Below are 22,169 nucleotides of genomic sequence, written 5' to 3'. Positions count from 1 at the left end.
TGTATAACATTCGTTTAAACAATGATACAAGCACTGTGTTGGATATTTCCTAAATGGAACAGCGTTCAAATGGATGTTTCGTGCAGAAAGCATTCATAAGAACTGTCCATCTTACTTCCAAATTAAGCTAAACGAAGACTCGCCATTATATTTTGTCCGGCTAATGGTACTTTTTGTACCAACTTAATTTGAAATCTCTATCATGGGATGCATACAAGTACATCTGTGATGTCCAAACTTTCTCTAATCAGTTCGACGCTTATAAAGAAAAAGCGTGTTTGTTCAAATTAATATAATTTCTATGCTTGCTTAATTAGAATTCATAACGTTCTCATGCCTTCGAACGCAGACTAGCATCAACATTCGTTTGCTCTGGAGACAGCACATGAAGCATCGAGCATTAATGCGTATAATGTTGTATGATCTTAAATCCATTTAGTGCGAATACAAGTTATTATTACTTGCGCAATTGCTGCAAAGTTAGTTAATAATAATTTATTTCCTAAACAGTATTGATTAATTGATTATATTATCTCCTAAGTTTAATTAAAGTAGAATTATATTAAAAGTGTGCATCCATACTGGTAAGTTATATTTTGAAAGATGTTTTGAAGTAATTTGAAAGCAAAATGTTAATTTTGCTTTTAATATAATTCTACTTTTAATATAATTCACACTTGTAATATAATTCTACTTTAATTAAACTTACGAGATAATATAATCAATTAATCAATACTGTTTAGGAAATAAATTATATATATATATATATATATATGTGTGTGTGTGTGTGTGTGTGTGTGTGTGTGTGCCTCTTTTTGAACATGCATTGTGTTGTATCAAACTTTGCAATGCCCAGAAGGTCATTATGATGAAAATTAAATTATAATAACGAAAGGAAAGATATTTTCTGCCGGAATAGTAAAATTTGGCACTTAAAGAAACAAGCATAACCTTTTTTTTTTTTAAACTTTTTAATGTTAATCAAGTACAAATAGTGACTGCAGTTAATTTTCAATGTTATCAAAGTTATTAAAGAAAATGTTTGAAATACGAAGTTTGTTAGGCACGAGGAATATATTTTTATAAGTAATCTGGAGAGCTCCCCCCCCCTCTCCTGTTAAAAAAATATCTAGTTATGTGGGATTAGTTCTTATATTCTGCATCAGGATGTTCTTTTCGAAATGTTTCCAGTGACATTGATTCATGTTTTTATATTAATATTAACGCTAATATTTCTATCAAAGTATTATTATTTTAGCTTTCTGCTTGTGAGCCTATAACCTACGAAAGCAAATATAAGTGACAAAATTTGCATTTTAATTTTATCTTGTAGATTTTCTGATTTACACTTAATGAACATTTGTAAAAGTCTTTAAATTCAAAATAAGAGAATTCAAGGGCTGAATTTCAAAAGTTTCTTTCCCCCAGTTTATATGCAAAAATATTTTATGACCGATGCTATGAAGGTGACTTCATTAATATCTTTATTATCATCATAGTTCACATGCCAAAATTTTCTATGGCATATCTAAACTTTTTGAAACGATTGTTTCCCATTTAATTAGAGAGGGCTTCCTTTGCCGAAGGAAAAGGATGAAGATTTTTGAATAACTCTGCTACATCCAACGCATTAAACGAATTTCTTAGACAGTTATACCGGTATTTATAATGCATTTTAATAAGTTGCAGAAATACTTTATACACCATATTTACTGGAAAGTACGGTCTCCTTCCTTCCCCCTTATACTATTGTACGAAAATTTAATAGATTTTTATAATCGGGTATTTTGATAAATGAAATTTCAGGAAAGGGGAAGGAGTTTAATTACCATACTATGTAGTATTAGCACGCTATAAATGCTAAATAAACCACATAAGTAATTACCGTGTATATAAATTACATAAAAATGGCTAATTATAATAGCAACATTTACTATATTTATTATAATTAACAATATAATCCTGACAATGTCCTTGAGCCCTAATTAACGGGCTGTTATTTCAAGGAAATTCTGAAGGAATTTTTAAAAAAAAATTATAATACTCTTTTAATCCGAAATGCTCTAAGACAAAATAAATATTCACCTATATTTTTTCTCCTTAATATTTGTTCCAGAATATTAGGCGGGCCTTATATTAAAGGCAATCTTATTGTCGATTAAATAAGATATACCAGCAACATTTATCTTGAATTTTAGTTGCTGTACTATATTAATAATTTTCTTCAACCATTCTTCCTTTGAAATATTAATTTCCTTAATGAATTAGAAATTTAGAATTCATTAGAAAATTTTTCGCATACATGAACTCTGTATGCGAACTCTGTTTGTCTGTACTATTATTAATTATTGTCTCTAAAACTTTGAAATGAGTCATTAAATTATGATTGATCAGAAGGCTAATTGATTGTTCTTGTTTTCTGTGTTAAGCCTAACTGATGTGTAGTGAAATACATATTATTTTGGTATAATGGACTATTTTTTATTTTTTCTGAGTATTATTTATCTCGATTGAATACAGAAAAAAATTTCAAACAGCTTCCATTATTTAAATATGCATGACAAAGTTAAAAAAAAAAGGTTTGAAGCATGTAGTTAGAATGATAACTAGGACAAGTTTTCATTTTAATTCTGAAATATATACTTTTTTAAAGGGATAATAAATAAAATTTCCAGGTATATTTAGTAAAATAAATAAATCATAAGTTACAGTCCACAATTTAATTCAGGAATAATTATTGAAAGAAAATTTCTGATAAGATTCACACAAAATTTAATCTGTACTTTAATGCGTTATTCTTATTCTTGTTACATTTTGAATTTTATTATCAAATTCATGACTGAAAACATTTATCATCTGCTGTTCTCATAAATGAACAGCATTAAAAATTCAGTATATTAAATTTAAAAGTTACGCAGTAAATTTATACTGCGTTAAGCAAGAAAAAACAATTTAAAATTCAAAATTTCAAAACATTAGGTAATTTTTTTAATATACGATTACTAACTATCATTATACTCAAAATTTAAATTCATACGAATTTTTCTTTAATTTTTATGACGATTGATACAGCTAAATTATTCTTATAGATAGGTTATAATTTTACAATTAATGAATAAATGTTAACATGCTTTACTATAATAAATTCGTTTAGTCATTAAAGATAAACATAGAGACCAGAAATAGAATAAAAGAGATATTGTTGTAAGTATAAACGGGTTAATCACAATTTATATTTCCTCGAATATTAGAAATTAACTTAATTTGATATTAACATGTCTAAGGTGTCCTAGGGGTAGAAAAAGCATTGTTTTGTATAATTAGGTTACAAATATATGATCATATAATATATCAAGTGAGTGCGAAGTCCTCTCATTGGTCGTTATGTCTGGTTTTAATAGCGTGTGAGAAGCTCAACATCATAACTGCGCAGGTTTAAAGCTCATCAATATTACATTGTATTATATTAAATATTATGCTACATTATATTATATCGTATCGGTACAACTTTTAATCCTTTTCGCTTTAGGGGTAAGACGTAATTCTTTTCGATCAAAAGTATTTGGAGAAGCTGTTCTCCACAAATGTTATTCGAGACTGGTGTAATACTAAACTAGGAGAATAAGGATACGATAAGTATACCTTAGAACACCGTATGGTGTACATAAGTAGTGAAACAAAAAAGGTGAATTGGTCCTCTGATTCCATACACATTCTTTGTCAGAGCTGCCAGCCAGAGCTCTATTTAAATCTAATATTAAGATGGATATTTTAAAATTTTCGCTGTTCAGGTGGAGAGAAAGTAGTGAATCTTATGTGTTTGTGTTTTTCAGTTGCATTAGTATAATATTAAATTAAGGAAGTTTAAACAAATCCGAATCAACTTTGTTCTTTGTCATTACAACAACGTGCAACCTTTTTTTGGGGGGGGGGGTTGGAGAATATTAAATTAAAAATAATTACTTTATGTAAAATTATCGCCATTTATCCTCAAGAAAAAGCAAGACGTCTCAATGAACCCACCCCACGTAATTCTTCCCCCTCACCTCAAGAAATCGCAATGTATATCAAAAAGGGTAATAAAAAGTAAATGACTGCAGAGGCATCGCAGATGATGAGATGGAAATTTTTCGGGTGAAGAAAGAATATGCATAGTATTCTTACAACGGTTTAGTCTGCTTTTAGGAAAGAATAATTTACTATAGGTAAGAGGTAATTTGTGGAGTAAGCAAAGAATAGGATATGTATCAAATAGTTGTTTTTCTCATCATGGTATGAAAAAAATATGTTACCGGAAACCTTCATATTTTCTAACCAATATTTGTAGCATCTTAATTATATGCAATGCAATGTTCTTACAGATTTAAAAGAGATAAATATATATAACCTCTTATAATAAATTACTTTTTAATATTGTAAGCCATTAGGCGCAATATAAGCACTAATTTAAATTATCAATAAACATAACATAAACACTAATTAAATTATTAAAACATTAACTTAAATTGATTTAATGACTTCCTAATGTGCATATTATCATAGTTTTTTTTAATATGAACACACACATTTTTAATATGAAAACACATAAATAAATGAACAGCATTTTTATTTTTTAATGGCCTTGAAAGAATGAGTATCTGAATACGTATCATGACTGAAGTTTTATTGTAGTACAATTTTTATGCAGGGAAAGACGGGGTGGAACAAGTTAGAGAGGTATAATGGTGTATCGCTTATTTATTATTTTAAGATATTTCTATCATTCGCAGTACCCCACTAGGGCCAAACTACGCAATGATTTTATAATTTGTATACTAAATGTCAATGATGGCCCACCAGCGGCCGAGTGGTAAAAGCCGCTGAACACTGATAGTTCGGTCCAGGGGTTGAGTCCCGACGAACGGGTTTGGCTGCATGGACATTTTCGTGCAACGTGAATACTAGACAGTTCCCCTTGAAAGACCTCCACGGGCATCCCTCCCTTTCCGTGTAATTCCTCAGGGTGAAGCACGTAGTAAGTAGGAAAAAAAAAAAAAAAAAAAAAAAATGTGTTCATGGTAATAATTTAATTTTATGATAATTTTAAATTATCTTTAAAAGAGCAAAGTGTATGTTGGTATTGTAATTGTTTATTGATTCACCCTGAATTCTGTCTCACGGTTAGTTTAAATTAACATCTCGTTCTGCGTCATCCTCCCCTATTATACGTACAGAGAGTATGTGCATACTGCACGGATAATTTACAACATATATGTGTCTATGCAAACTTTGTAAACTTCAATCATTGTTCAGCCTATGTTCAAATACTAACGAAATAGCTGCCTGAATGACAGTTTCTGTGTTTTCCCTATTAATACCATCCAGTTTTCCGTAAAATAATCTTCCGCGAAGGCATATCTCTCTTTGGACAGATAATGTTCCAGTACTTTATCATTATTTAAATAATTAAATTTAATTGCTGTTTGAGGGGAACCAGAAAATATAAAAACACTTGCTTTTAAGTTTCTCATTGCAAGAGATATACATAAAATAAAAGATTAAATAAACTCTTAACTATTATTTATCGAGATATTTCAAATCAGTAAAAGAATAAAAAAGACTTAATTTTTACTGATAATTGTAAATCAGTATTTGTTTAGACGTTGATAACAAAATTTATAAATCAAACGTTGAAAATATGTTTTTAAGTATTTGTTAATTAAAAAAATTACTGAATTTTTTGTTTTTTAAGATACAGTTAAATTTTGACTTCCAAAGGAAAAAGATACATTCTTTTGAGTTTCAACATCTGAAATTTGAAACTTGATGTTAGGAATTTTAAAGTATAAAAATATTAAATCATTTTTTAGAAATGAATTTCTTTCGATGCTCGGTAGTAAATGTTATTCATTATGTAACTTCTTAAACCGATAATTTCTTTTATCATGGGAGCTAAATTTTTAAAAAATGAATTTTTTCATTCCTTTTTGACAAATCTTGCATTGAGAAAGCCTAAATAAATAAATAATTAAAAAAATGCAAATTAATTTACTGCATATAAATTTGTTGATCTGTAAGTACAGGACTTTAAATGTCCACATCATCCCATCAAGAGATTCAAGACCTCCAAGTACTTGGAGTGTTTTCTTAAGTGAGGGAGCTTTACTTTATTTTAACATAGATAGAATTATCTTTAACATAGATATCTTAACATAGATAGATTACTTTATTTTAACATAGATAGAATTATCTTTAAAAGAGCAAAGTGTATGAACAGTAAAATGAACTGTTATTGGTGAACAGTAAAAATGAACTGTTATTTTTGAACAGTAAAAATGAACTGTTATTGGCTCTCAAAAATAAATTGGCTCCAGTAATCTTGCAGACCGTATTATTTGAACTATTATTAACAAATGGTTAATAGCAAATTTCCTTTCCCTCAAAAAAAAAAAGAAAAAAAAAAAAAAAAAACTTTCCTTGTATTGGCCACAACGGAAGAGTATTTAATTTACAAACGTCGAAGACTTGAATCCGTACATAAACTACATGTTATGATGATAATGAGTACGAAAATGATCTCACGCTATAGAATTTGTTTTATTTAGACCTATTTCACCAGCATCCTCCCTTCAAAACTTAAAAAGTACCTTTCCAAAAAAAAAACAAAAAAAAAAGAAAAAAAAAAAAAAGAAAAGAAAAGAAAAGGAATTGAGTACTTTATCAATCGTCTTTGATGAAGTACTCAATTCCAGTTTTTTAAAACAATTTTAAAAGAATTTTGGGTTGTGGAGACTGAATATTCCTTAAATTATCGATCGCGCATTCGAATTACGTTGCATTTTTCAGCAACATGCCTACAAAAATAGCTCAAAAATAAATACCGGAACACACTAAATTGGGATCGGAATTAGTGCTTGAAAATTCCACTTGAATAACGAGACAACTGATAGCTGCATGAATCACTGCAGCACACCTTTCTAATAGAAAAATTTTGAAGGTTCATAATCTTTAAAGTTAGGATTAAAGAATTTAATTAGAAAAATCTTCGGGTTAGTTTCTATATTTTTAAACAAATAGCTGAAAAAAAAAAAAAGAAAAAGAAAATCTGGAATTTTATAACAGATCTTCCTTACCCCTCTTTCTCTGTTCCCCCTTAAATGACCCTTTTACTTTAATAAGAAATACTCTCAAAGCGGTAATTTAGAAGTCCTTAAATGAACTGTAGTACTTAATCCGCTTTACTAAACGTTTTCTTCCCCTTCCAATAGATTAAAAACAATCTCAGTAGCTTAGCAGGCTGTCATATAATGTTATATAATGTTATTAGCATTATTCTCTTGAGAAAACTTTTCTCAGGGATCGTTAGATTTATCTACGGGTTACATTGTGCAGCTAGATTTATTTAAGGTGCACTTTTTATTATAAATAAGAAGTAGAGTTAAAAAATGCACCACAGTTATATATGATAGAGATATTTATCAGCTATTTTTGTGGTTTGAAACTGTAATTTCAAAGCATATAGGTTATTTTCTTGGATAGCATGTCTGAGAGATTTTTTATATGTACATTTAAACAACTGAACAAACAAATAAAAATAAACTGAATTCTTGTCGTTTAAACACTTTACACCTAAATGCACATTTTTCATTAGGATTCATACAAGAATTAGCAGTTAAAAAGAAAGAAAAAGGAATGGCCTAAAGTTAGCTTCTCAGAATAATTAATATTGCATTTAGATTTGGGAATCTTCTATAATCTTTAAATAAAAGATATCAAAACCTTTTTACTTGTTAAGTCTTTTCTTAAAAAATATGTTCAGTATTTTAAGGCATACAAATTTCAGTTCACTTTCATTTCACTATTTCAGTTTCAAATACTTAAATTCCTGTTCACGATAATAATAAAATTTTAAAAATAAATAAAAAAATCTGAAAACTTTCAGATTTTACCTTACGTCCAAAGAGACTTTTCTTAACCTTTTGAGTGTTACATTTATTTATTAAATATCATTTTATTTGTACTTCAACCATAAAATTCAATTCAACAGCAATATCGAAAAATAATTTTAAAATGGCAGTATCTTTAGAATTTCCGATGCACAGTCTCGCGCTGGAGATAATTCTTTTTTTTTCCCCGTGCAGTTTTGCCATTGCTCGCTTAGAAATCATTGAGTGTGTTAATCAAAAATTCGTTGAAGTGTTACAAAATATGAAATCGATAACTTCAAAAATTCCAAATTAGGGCTTCCAGATGCCCATATTCGGTGGAAGATTACGTTATTCAAAATTTGATCTTCTAGGAACCGCTGTTTTATCGCAGTGGAAGAAACATACAAACATATGCAGATTCTTCATGATTTAATTTCTTTAAACATAATACAGGGCAGTAATATTTTGAGGCAACAGTTTGAATATTTATATGTAATATTTGGTGGCAACAGTATTCAACGCAAAATGACAAAACGAAATTAATAGCCCTTCTGGGCTAACGCCCTTTAAGCAAATGATGCATAAATCAATTGTTTGAAATTAAAATAGCTTTGTGTTTGCAACAACTTTTAAAACTGGTAAATTATTTTATCAAGTCCAAGAATACTTATACAAATATTCAGCTTTGAAAACCAATCAATTTAATAACTTTCTTTTATTATATAGTTAATTTACACGGAAAAATTCCTAACTTTTCTGCTATTAGAAAGATTTAACTCTGTTACGAGCAGATTCTGTCTTTACATACCATGAAATTAATTAATTCACCGTGCAAATGAAGTGCAACAAATCCTTTGAAATGTTACGTACATTTACGTATCGTTTGTATATTGTATCAAACAATAGCTCAGAATATGAAAAAGAATGTCAAAGAGAAAACGATGCATTAAGTAAATACATTTTATATCCTAATGGTTGTGCCTCAGCATTTTGTTTCAGGAAGAAATTTCAGTTTCTAGAATTATTTATTTTGCAAAATTTTACAACTATAGAAGTTTATTTAGCTTATCCAGTAGCTTCTTGACTAAAATTTCTATTCTTCGAGATATAATATAGAAAACTTCGCAAAACTATTATGAGAACTTGAATATTTCTTGATCATGTACTTAGGCATTTACATTGAAACAATATGATGAAAGGCCATTACGCTGCGAGAAAAATTTCCTAAAATTATTGATTTGAATCAAAGTTAAAAAAATTTAAACTGGAATACATTTAATCAGAGATGAATCAATCAGATTATCTAAATCCTCTGAAAATAGGCAGTGTTTATATAAAGACAGAAGAAATATTAAAGGAATAATTTGCAATTCAGCATTCCAAAATAATTTTATCTACATAAATCAAAATCACTTTAAGATACCGAAAATTCACTGAACCATAGTAACAAAATAACAAAGAATTTTCTTTTAAATGCTATGCAAATTGTGTTAAATAATACACAGCACACAGGGAAAGAAGAAACAAATTACATCTTTTCTTAGTAAACAGATGAGTGACAATATGCATGAAGATATTTCGAAGCAAAAGTAAATATTTTATGACCAAGTGAATTAATACATATTAGAAAAAAAATAAATTTCAGATATAAAAGATATTATGTGATGTTTTTATTTATTTACTTATTTTTCTGAGGTTTGGTAAAATTCATGCGTTCTAGTTGAAGCGTTTTAATTCTAAATTAGGCTAATGCCTTTTTTTATAATTTATTTTATAAACAAATACTTTTCAGTCTCTTAAAGGATACTGTACGAAATGTATCCAAACAGAGTATGCACTCTGGTTGGATATGGATATGGATATATTACTATAATAATTATGGATAATTATGGATAATTACAATAATTACGGATATATTAGCATAATTATTATATGATTAATATTATTTGTATTAGAAAATATTAGCTTTAAAAGTATAAAAACAGTATGAAAAAGTAAATTTTATTCGCAAAATGCACTGCTTTTCTATAACACTTGATTATTATTATTTATATTTACTATTATTACTTTCCTTTCAGTTTCGATTTTTTCCCAAAGCATTTATTTTCACAATGCAGTGCTTTATGAAAAAGTTATACATTTGTTAATACAAACGTAAAATCAAGCTTATGCAAATAAAGACATCGATTAGACAAGCTTGGGAACTGAACTGAAACACTTGGGAATAATATATATAAATTGATTACTCCCTGTATTAAATATCAAATTATACTCGATGTGCATTAAAATCAAAATAAATCTAAGACAAAATTAATAAAAAAATCTGTGCTTTATCATTATAACTTTATTATAACATGCATTAAGTAAATAGATTACTGTTATATTTACATTACTGTTACATAAATAGTTACCATTAATTTGATATGAACAATAAAGCAAATGTAAGCAGTAAAAAGCAGATACAAACAATAAAGTAATTATTGAATAAGGTGTTTTTTACCCAAAGTGTATGTATGCAGTGTGTAGTACATGTATATCATTTAAAGCATTGGGAGTTCACTTACATTATTTCTAACGTCTGTAGTTCATTGTCTCTTCCTTTATAAAAGCAAACTATTCCTACAACTACTGATGGCTGACAATTTAAAAAAAAAAATTATCTTTTAAAACATATTTACAGACCACGTATTCTTATTTAAATGAATACAATCTTATTTAAGTTAAAAATCTTATTTATATTTATCTTTTGCTACATAAATAAGGGAATAAATGAAAAAAGTATTATATTGACTAGTGTTTTTGAGCATAGGAAATTCTTAAGTATAATAATAGTCTTTTCAAAATTCGAGTCAGTAGAAATTCATGTAAATATAATTTAAAAGATGAAAAATTATGCAATTTATTAAAATTTCTAAAATTTATACTCCATGTTAACTGCAATACATAACATAAACGGACATACAAACAGGCAGCCATAAGATAATATATTATTAACAATTGAAATATTATCGTGAGATAATTATTTAAATTCTAACTCTATAATAGTAGTTTAATATAGCACATTAATGCTACAATCAAATAATTTTTAAAAAAGTAGTTTAGTTTTAAGGCTGAATGATATAAAGTAGTTACAATGCAATGAAAACTACAATTATTACAATTGGAATTAAACGTCGTTATAAACATGTTTTCTTACTTTTAAAACTAGGCATAGTTTGCTAATTATGTAGAAAGATTATGAATTAATGAGTTTACCAATAACTTATTAATTATATTTAGTCATAATAAATCTTAATTTTTCTTCCAATTTTTTATTTGTTAAGACTTTCATAGTACCAAGGGTGGAAAAAAGGAACATATGCAAGACGAATATATTCATATGTCGCTCCTTATGTATATATATTTATATAGATGCAAATGATAAAGAATATAGCAAGGCACCAATATTTTAAACAGTTGCAGTATACCAAAAAGAAATTATATACATGGGGGTTTAGTCGCCAAGCTGATCGAAGTTTTATGCACCATAACCCCAATGACATGAAATCTTTAAAGCTTAATGCTATTTTAACTTTCTAAACTGATTCATTACAGAAAATTCTGATTTTATATGGTAGATAGTTCCCCCTCCCCCTCCAAAAAAAATAACGCAACAGAAAGAGCTTAATGCATGTAAAGAATAGAAAGTTGATTCCGAAGTTTAAAAGCTTCAGAGGTTCAGTTTCAGTCAAACAAATGGTATTAAAATTTTTAATTAAGTCTTCAAATAATTCTCATGGCTCTTCAGGTGCTTTTCCAATTTACAAACTTATAAAAATCATTGCAGCATATGCAAAGGAAATTATTCCTCACAAAGGTACTATGTCACAAATGTTATATATATATATATATATATATATATAAAAACCCTTCAACTATGCACTTAATTAGAGTATATTCAATTCCATTTTTTGACTACCTTTTTCTATTTATTTTAGAATGCAATAAGGTCCCTGCAGGTTTTTCGTAAACACATGCTAACTGAATCATTTTTATCACATTTTAACCATCAAAGTACATTTTCTGAAGTCGATTAAACAAATAAATTAAAGTAAGCTTCTAATTTGCAAAGGAAGGAATTTTTGCTGATTTATTTACAATTATTCTGTTAAGTTTGTTTGCTTGTTTCTTCCTTTTTTTTTTTTTTTTTTTTTTTTTTTTTTCCCGGGAGAAGGTAGAAATTAATTTTAAATATGCGCACCTGGAATGTTTATTTCAGAAAATTTGACTGCAAATAGCATTTCTATTATAAATCTGAATTCTTACAATTTTTTAATATAAATTATTTAAGAATTAAACAACAAATTCAAAAATTAAATAACAGATTATTTAAGATTAAGATTAAATAGCAGATTTCTTTTAAAAAAGACAACAGAACAAATATATAAAAATATTTTTTTTTTCTTTTAACCATGTTAAATCAAATTTTTGTAAAAATATCCGTGGAAAACAAAATTGGAGTTGCCCTTTTTTTCACCACAGAAAATTACACAAAGTCAAATGATAAAAAATAGCAAAGGTAGAAAAAATTCACCTTAACAAATTTCTAATTTAATCTTACTTGAATTTTCTCTTGTGTGATCATCTATATCTTCGGCAGGTCGGAAGATCTTCACTCTTGGATGACTGGGCTCTCCTTGTAGATCATCACATGGAGATTTGTTAGGGGGTGAAGGCGAGGGACTTCGTCTCTTTTTTCTCCAAGTTCTAAGCCCAAGAATTGCGTCGATGGAATGAAGTGGTGGTAAGTCTGTCTTTCGGTCATCGGAAACAGCCTTGTGTCCGGCAGGCAAGTGACTACCACGACACCCGTTTGATTCAGGAAAAGTCAAAGTTGCTAAAGGAGATCGATCTACGTTGACTTCAACTTGCATAGTAAAGAGAAAAATATGCTCAGTTATTATTTTATTTTCAACGCCTGTAATCAAATCTTCCGAATGCTTATTGAAAATATTCCTCAAAATGAAAGAAACATTGACTAGGTTTTTTATTCGGCAATCAATCCATTTGTAAGTATTTCATTATTAATCTTCAGTATCAGAATAAGTTGAAGCTAAACAAGAGTGTATATTGCATTTCTTACTCATACAGCTTTATCAAAATTTTTCCTTCAAACAATATAAAAGTCAGTATCAGTTTGTTTCCACAAATAATTGTGGACTTATTTTGTTACCAAATTTACAATAGTTTTCTCTAAAACCAATTATCAGTTTAAATGATTCTTAAATTAATTTTCAAGATTACCAATTTCTCTAGACCGTCTGCTCTAATTTTAGTAAGTTTATAAGTATGCTTCATAAAAGCTTCATTCATTCAATATTTATTAGACTGACAACTTTTATTTCTTTTAAAGCAATATGAAAACTCAGAAATTCAGTTCGTTAAATATGAATGGAAGATAATACATCTGGTTTTCCTTTATTATGTAAATAATAATACAGTCTCATAAGAATCATAGTTACGATATTTTTCTCTTAATGAAAATCTTCGGTTAACAACTGCCTTTATCAATAACTTTATATTAAAATAATTTTATAACTTTATATTAAAATGAAATTGACATGATAAATTATACTTAATTTTCTTTTACCAACGCCTGACCTGTTCAACTAACACCTTTAAGGAGAACAATATAATTAGAAATTTCTCATTCAAATCGCAATTTTTCGCCAAAGCAAACAAAAGACAAAGTCTTAGCTTTCTCCCTGAAAATGAAACTTTGTATTTCTCAAGGGGATGTAATCTACACGGCATGAGAGTTCAGGTAACTTCTATCGATGCAGAAAAATCTTCATTTCATAGATGAAATCACCACCGAATACTTACTACATCGACTCTGCTTTCAAGGTCGCGAGGATAGCAATACCCTCTCTTTCTAGAGAACTAATTGCCCAGGGCCAGGTAAGGGATGTATCCCGTCGGATCGTTTGATCAGGGATGCGGAATCGGGGATGACCGCCTCGGGCAATGAATTCCACTTGACAGACTATCTTCCAGGACTAGGCTTAGCTTCTCGTCTCGATCTGCCGCTCTCCGAGCCTCCCATTGGTCTAAAAGACCACGAGGTGACGGAAAAGGCCAATCACGAAACGGGAAGGCGTTTACCGCGGCCAACCTCGAGTGGTGGTGAGGGTGCACGGGGAGGCATTGTGCCAGTAAATTGGGTGCGGAGATTGAAGGTTGATGATGGTTTTATCGCCCGAGGCCTGGCTCTACTGTTCCACTTCAAACATATTGACGTTATAGGGAAAGAGCGGCTGGCTATGGAGAAAGCGATTGCGTAATAGCATTATGTAGTCATTTAGAGACAGTTTGAGGGGGAGGGAAAGGATGAAGTGGACTGGAGATTATCAATTGCGAGTGGGTAAATTGCTTTCTAGTAGAAATGGTCAAAACAGCAATTATTCCTCCGGATTATTATAATTTTTTTATTATTATTTCTTTCCTCCTGTTGTGTATTATGCTTTAATCCAAGGGACAGTAAGTGCTTTGTTGAAATAACTAGCACCGTTAATAGCAAATATAACTTTTAAATGCAAACATGCTCTTGAGAGTACAGTACACTTGGGGTTTGACTCTGCTTTCATCTTTTAAATAAATGAACATTTATGAAATAAAATGTGTGTAACTTAGTTAATATACATACTCTTATTATTATTATTATTGGAGAAATACTTTTTAATATAGTATTACGTTAGCAATTAAGAGTCTTTTATGCTTAAAATAGCATTAGTTAATATTTTCTCAAAATTCTGATAGGAATAATTTCCAGACACAAGATGTCTCCTAAACAAATTTTTGAGACATGTAAAAATTTAAAAAAATTTTTAATTAGTTTATAAGCATGTGGAATTTTATTTCGCAGACATTCGAATAAAGGAAAATAAAGTATAGTTTTGTATAATTTAACGAAAGTACACATGACAACAATCATTTATATATTAAATGGAAATCTTCTATCACTAACTATAGACTGAAAGATAGAATTACTTTCAATTTCGTGAAGCATTTTAGGAATTAATGAAAAAATAAACTTTGTATCGTATACCAAATTTTATTATACAGTGCTTTTCAGAAAGCACTTATTTTATTGTATTACACGTTAACTTCACTTTTTTTATACTTTTCATGTCCACTTTTGGTTAATACACTATCCAATCATCTATTTCGTTATATAAGTAGGCCAACCTATTAAGGTTGACCGCAGCCCCAGCTTCTCTGTTACGATTATGAAGATCCTTGATATTAGCTCCTTGATCCAGTGTTTAAAGTTTACTCGAATACGGAACGCCCGTAAGAGCTATCTGCCTAAGAACACGGTGCCTTCTTGAAGAGCTTTCTACGGAAAGCTTCTTCAAGTCAGACATAGGAAAAACTACGAAAATATCCGTGCCCAAGCAGCTACCTCATTTGATGGGATTCGAAACCGGGTCGAACTGCCAATGTTCTTCGGTTACATCTAATCAGGCTCGGGTAGACGGTTAGCAATTATCCTTGACAAGTCGCGACAAGCACAGGTGCAAGTATAGGTAAAAGTATGGGGGACACCATTGATATACCATGCGTCAACTGGTAATGGCTTTCCATACTAATTAAGCATAAATAAAATAAATAAATAAATAAATAAAAAGTTTTAAAAAAATTTCAGGCTTTATAAATGTTTACAAAAACATATTGAGAAAATAAGCAACAGAAACTTTCAGAATGATCTAGAGTTTACCAATCATGGTATATCCTGCAATCCCACCGTACACCTCACATCCAGTATTTATTAAAAATATTTATTTAGGACATAAAGAGATTACGATATAGTTTCAATAAAACTTGAAATCCACAAAATAAAGTGTGAACATCTGTTCTGATGTAGAAAAAATAGCAAATAAACATAATAAGTAACAGGGATAATGAGATAAGTATAATAAATATTGGGAACACAGTGTTATAATGAACTAGAATAATAATATTAAAGAGGTGTCCACGGAGTTATTACAATTATAAAAGGTGATAAATTATATTAAATAAATATCATAGTTTATAAATCTCACAATTGGAATCCTTTTGCACATACTCACAATCTGTAAAAGTTCATTAAAATTATGCAGCGTGAGAAACTTTTACTTGAAAAGATATATAGGCTGAAGGAAGAGAGTTGTTCCATAATTTTTTTAAACTCCTGATACTGATGTTTAGCTTTAATCAGAAACCTTTAGAATGGCAGGACATCATTTTGCGTTGATTTTGATATGATTATCCTTAGTTAAGGGGCATGAGAAAGTGTAATGATCAGGAGTTTCCTGTTTCCCAAATATACAAGATATCGGAGTTCACCATATTTCTTGAGAGACAAGAAGTTACACATTCCAGTGCGTATGCGGAGTCGATTTTGTCCTGAAATTTTGCATATCAGTTCTTAACACTGTTGAAAATAGGTGCTTTCAAAGATTCTGCTCAAAATCGTCGATGCGAACCAAAATGGACGAGGTTTTTGCATATTCCAAGACGTAAAAATAACTGCTCAAGTTTACTAAACGGCATACTGCAATCTTATATTGGCTAATCATAGCAGTTCCCCTTACGCTACCCCTTCTCTCTCCAAAAAGAGGAAAAAATGAAAAGAAAAAACAGATAAGCTTGGGGAATGCTCTTTTCTAATGAGAAGAATCAAGAATTAAAACCCATGAGGCAGTTTATTTGATACCTTAATTTATAAAACCTTAATTTATAGAACGTTTTGGCAAAGATACCAAATGTATCGTAAAGGATACAAATGCATTGGTATATAAAAGTTTTTATATCACATAAAACTACAGATGCAAATTTTTCTTAAGGTTGATATTTCGTTAACATTTTAAGTGAAGGTAATATACATTTGGATGTTCTGACTTTTTATTTTTGTACAGGATTTAGAACTACCATTTTCCGCTGATTCCAAAAAGCGTCATTAACGTACCTGCTTTTCTCTTCATTTGAATGACTGTTCATACACATTTAGAACTGATGACTAAATAAGGGAAAAACATTTTTTTTAGTTGTTTGCTTGATTCTTTTAGTATAGTTTTAAAACTACTTAACTTCAAATTAAATTATTTTAAATTAAATTAATTAATCATTTCAAATTAAATTAATTTCAGACAATTAACTTTTATTCAGCGAGTAATTCTAAAACAATTCAATTTGATTTCATCTGGAAGAGAAAAAGCTGGCTCCATATGTAAAATCATTCAGAATATGACCAAAAACTGATTTTTGCTTTATACTAAAATTTGAAAAATCAGATTTTTAAAATAAAATTTAAGTTATTGAAAGTAAATAATTGCATCAAAATTTAAGAGATCCCAATTGATTTTGAGCCGCCTAGATGATATAGTGGTTAGGGGAGGCTACTGCGATACCAAGGACCGGGATCAAATCCCGGAGAAGGCATGGCTATAATTGTCCGTTCTTTTATATGAGGCAACGGTGGCGTATCTACTAGGTGCTTCCATAATAAAGTGTCTTCCACTTCCGGCCTGAGTAGTGGCCAAGTCGGCTAAGTGACACTAATGGAATTAATTTTGATTTCTTAGAGTTTTCCAAGAAAATCAAATTCCAAATAATGGTACATTTTGCCAAATTTTAAATTTCATGAGTTCTGATTCAATGGCTGCGTTCTTTGAATAAACGACAGATGGAGAAATATTAAAGAAATTTAAGACATAAATTGAATTATATTCTTTCCATATTAGTTCCTCTAATGCGCAGCATTTGCCCTGGAGACTAAAGATTAATTAATTTCCAATACATGGAAAATTTGAATTAATTAGACCGATTTCAATATATATACATATATATATATATATATATATATATATATTAGAAGAGAAAAATATGAATACTGTTTAAGCGAACAATTTAAAAATTAATTTAAATTACGTCTGTAAAAATCCTTTGACGCTTCTTAAATTTGAAAGATTAAATTTTACCAAAAAAAAAAAAAAAAAGTATTTTTGCAACAGGGGAGTGAATAATAACAGGAACTGTAAAATTTGTCTTAACATTAATCTAAAGCATTTTAAGATAGAAATTAGAACGTCATATAATAAGAGAAAAATTAAATACACTTTTTTTTTAAATTTAAAAAATGTTAAAAAAGAAAAAAAAAATTAAACTGCTTAAATTTTTAAAATGCGTATTAGTTTTAATGGAAATATTAAAACAATTTTTTATTAATAGTTTTAAATCGTAATGTAGCTGAAAGCGATATGCACAGAAAATTCTGGGAAACGTTCTCTTTATAAAAATTAAAGAAGAATCCTAATTTTTCGGAGCCTGAACCAAAATTTTAATATTTCGTTAAGTAAATTTTTGATTCTTTTAAGAAGAAAAGGGACTAAGACCACTCCTGTTGAAACACACACATATTATAAAAGAAGCTAAGAAAAAATTTCTTAATTGTAATTCTTTTTATGATATATTTAAAATATTTACTATTGCAAAACCTAAAGTCAACATCCATCATATTTAGCCATTTCGGGAAAAAACATAATGAACGAACTAAATAAATCGTTCATTTAAAATGTTTCAACTAATTTTATATTGAAGTTCTCATTAATATTAAATTTAAATATATTCTTTGAATCAAAATACTGCAACTTCCTTTCAGACATTTGCGTTAAGATTTATAAAGTTACTTATAAAATTTCTAGCGACACCCATAACTTGTTGCTTGATATGCTGATTGATAAAGCTTATGGATTATTAAACTCCAATAATTAAAAAAAAATTAGTAGTTAATCAGCTAATCGGAAGAATGCCTTGTTTCATATTAAAAAGAATATTTTCTGTTATTTATGTCTTTACAGCGTCCTCAATTGTAGTAGCAGTATCAGTCAACTCTTCCATATCTAATATCACATTAGAATAAGAATCTTCACAAGCAGCCGCCCTTCTCCCGTTAGTGATAATCATTTCTATAATCATGTTGCCCTGATGGGTGCAGTAGTTAGCGCTGCTAGCTGCCATATCGTCGTATCCGAGTTCGAATCCGAGAAAATGATTGATTGTTTGTAAATGTATAATGCCCGTGCGAGACGGTGACACTTAAAATATTGTTGATAAATCACACTTACAAGTGAGCGGGAGACCATGATTTCACAACTGGGTGTAACATTTATAATCACTAACTGTGCCGCTCCGTTCCAGTTTTGATGGAGGGATGACTTTGATGGAGGGATGGAGGGATGGAGGAGTTTGATGACTAAGGGATACAATCGAAAATCTCCCTTCCCTCTACCACAGAACTACTGGAGAGAACTTTCGGCTTGCTAGTATTTTAAGTGCTTCCTGCTGCACTGTACATTTATATATGTGAATGTCTTTTCCCGGATTTGAGCTCGGACCCATCGATACGGCAATCATCGTCACTAACCACTATATTGATTTGAGAGGCATCATATGAGATCCTCGGATCCGTCGCCTAGGTTATTCGCCGTGAAAATTAGGAAGGTATTTCTCCGTTATCGCAGCTGTATTATCTGTGATCTCCAGTGGTGCTCCTTGGGCAACGTTCTTGGTGATGAGGTGGTTAAATGATCGATGGGTATTGGTTATTCCCGACGAGTGCAAGAACTGCAAGTATCCAGCCATTTTAAACAGCAGCATTTTCGTAATCGCTTGAAGTTTTGCGTCCGTGTTCCCAGTTATTGACGCTGCAAGGAGTTTTGCTTCTGAAAAGCACGTCAAAGAATTATGAAAATCTGCTGATTACTGTCACCTAAAGAATCTAGATCAAATCTGACGTCTATACAGAAATATGAATAATTTTTTAATTGTAATATTTGCTGAGAAATAATAAATTTATGCATTCTTATAAACATTTAAATATATATGCACACAAAAGTTTGTTGCTATGTGAAAGAAATCTTATTTGATGACAGAAAAAAAGAGAGCTATTAGATATTAATTTCTAAAACTTTCAAGACTTTTTTTTAAAGTCCTTTGAATAAAAAGAAGAGATTAATATGTTGCAACAATTCTCTCAGATGTAAAGATATATGCTTGCACAAAAATCACGAACATTCAACAATACGCAGTTCTTCATGTTAGCATTTAAAATTTCATATCTGTGGTTGAATTAGGAGTATCTGCATTTGTTATTAAAGTAAATTTCCTATTCACTTAGTTATTAAAAAGCAGTTTTTTCCCTTAAAAGTCATAACTAAACTGTACATTTGTGATCTTTTGATTTTAAAAATTATGCTTCAAAACCGGTGTATTTTTTCACTACACATAAAATCCTGTGTGGAGAGAACTGATAGATGAGAACAGCGAGAATCTAGAAGCAGCCATTGGCAAATTCTATCACTACACGGAATGTAAAGTACTTGATTTACAGTCAATGCGCGCTCGCTCACGTCGAGCTCTTAGAGTTTTGTTATTTTAGCTAAATTAAATATATTTAATTCTCGCTGGTGGGCATAAATTGAAGCTTCCGAAGTCAAAAATTAAATGTAACTAAAAGAAACGTCCAATAGAACTTGTTTCCTCTTCGGTAGCCCATTCTGTACTATGACAACAATAAACGACAACAAAAATACAGAACCATAAGGAGGAAGACGAAAAAACAACAACCCATTGGTGACCAGTGGAGCATTCAGAAACCAGACAAATAGATGGGCAACGAAGAGTGTTTGCGGGACTGCATGCAGAGATGTTGCTCGCTCTGTTAGGTTTGCCACGCGTCGATGTAGGCGATTTCAGAAGACCAAATGGTCGCCAAAATGAGCCATGCATTCAGTTAACTCTATACCCAGCTCAGTTTTGAAACTTTTTTAATACGATATAGATCGAAAACGGTTTAGCAGTAAATTACCGTCATCTTCGTGTACGGCTTTATTTTGATTCAATGCGCTTCAAATGGCATCTTTCTACAAATATCTATCTGAATTTTATTCTTGGAAATATTCCAAATGAAAAAAATGTTTCTTAGAATATTTTTCCATATATTTCATTATTTATTCTTAATTTATGGAATTTCTTGTATTCATATTTCTTCTCTTCTTACAGAATTCCCATTAATAACAAAGATGTGACTTGTGAAAAAAATTCATGAATTAATTTCGACTGTGAAAACATACGTTTTAAATGCTAAATTTCTAGAGGAAAATATAAAACAAAAGAATAAGTGACACGTATAATTGCAGATTTATCCTGTTTCATTTAACAAACATATTTTTTTTGCTATCAAATTAAATGCCATTTCATTTTTTTAGATTCGGCACCAAATTTGTTTGATTGCATGCTGAGTAGGGAAAATGAAATAAAACTGATTTATATAGAACGATATGTGATTATGGAAAGACTGCGGGAAACGTACCTCATCTGAAATGAGCCGGAAGCAAAGGTATCGAATATTGCCGTCATTTTTGCTGCAGTGTAAATTCACAGTTTCTAAAATCTTTAAGCCACAAAGCGAACTAAGAAACGTAACCCACCAGCGGGTGAGAGTCACCAGCAAAGTCTCTTCGCTGTTTCAATCCTAACGAACGGGCTGAATGCATGTGTGTTTTCCCCATATGTAATCTATATATGAGCTAGTTTCTCTTAGAAATTTCTTCCAGTTAGGCAGATAGCCCTTGAATGCTTTGCCATAATTAAATAAATTAACCCAAACTGTAAAAAGAGTAAATTAAGTTTCGACTGGTTTACTTACGACTGGTAAAGCACGCTTGAGTTATCTAACCAAGGTGAGGGATGCCTTCGTGGATGACTTACTAAGGAAAACTGGCTCGTATCCACAATTCAGATGATGGAAAACTACGAAATGTATAAATAAGTTTAGCAAGAGAATTTTAGTTGCCTGCGATAAGGACGAATTTCTCAGACATTTTCGTCTTTTTGAGAAATCGGAGCAAGCTTAGGGAAGCACATGTTCATGTTACGCGTTTTATAGCTTTTCTATTTATGAAGAGTTAAATACTCAGCATATCCATGCATTTGATGAGTTTGTAAAATACTAAAATATTTATTTATTTTAATATTTTATACTAAAAAAAGTTATACTGAATAAAATTCTAAAAAGAACTAACTAAATAAATTTAATAATTTATTTGTTTAGCATTTAAATAAAATACTAAAATATATATTCTGATACTTCTAAGAACTTCAAATGTTTAACTTTGCCATGATTTATCTGAAAATAAGTTGTCATTTGAATTTTTTCCTCGCAGCTGTTAACATCACCAT

The 22,169-nt window shown here is 29.9% G+C and overlaps 1 protein-coding gene across 1 annotated transcript in view; it reads right to left on the bottom strand.

The window, feature by feature from the left end:
- LOC118183300 (retinal homeobox protein Rx1-like) overlaps window positions 1-13,926 on the bottom strand; it is a 55,241-nt gene extending 41,315 nt beyond the window's left edge. The window contains exon 1 of the mRNA XM_035352784.2: window positions 12,508-13,926. Within this exon, the coding sequence (XP_035208675.1) occupies window positions 12,508-12,820 (313 nt within the window). The 5' untranslated portion in view covers window positions 12,821-13,926. The remainder of the gene's footprint in view (window positions 1-12,507) is intronic.
- Window positions 13,927-22,169: the final 8,243 nt, after the last annotated feature.

Source organism: Stegodyphus dumicola, chromosome 2, assembly GCF_044657685.1.
Source record: "Stegodyphus dumicola isolate Sdum_Otavi_A_Nest chromosome 2, ASM4465768v1".
In the NCBI taxonomy this organism is placed as follows: domain Eukaryota; kingdom Metazoa; phylum Arthropoda; class Arachnida; order Araneae; family Eresidae; genus Stegodyphus; species Stegodyphus dumicola.
The sequence above is the reverse complement of the archived record's forward strand: the minus strand, read 5'-3'. Positions and strand labels throughout refer to the sequence as shown.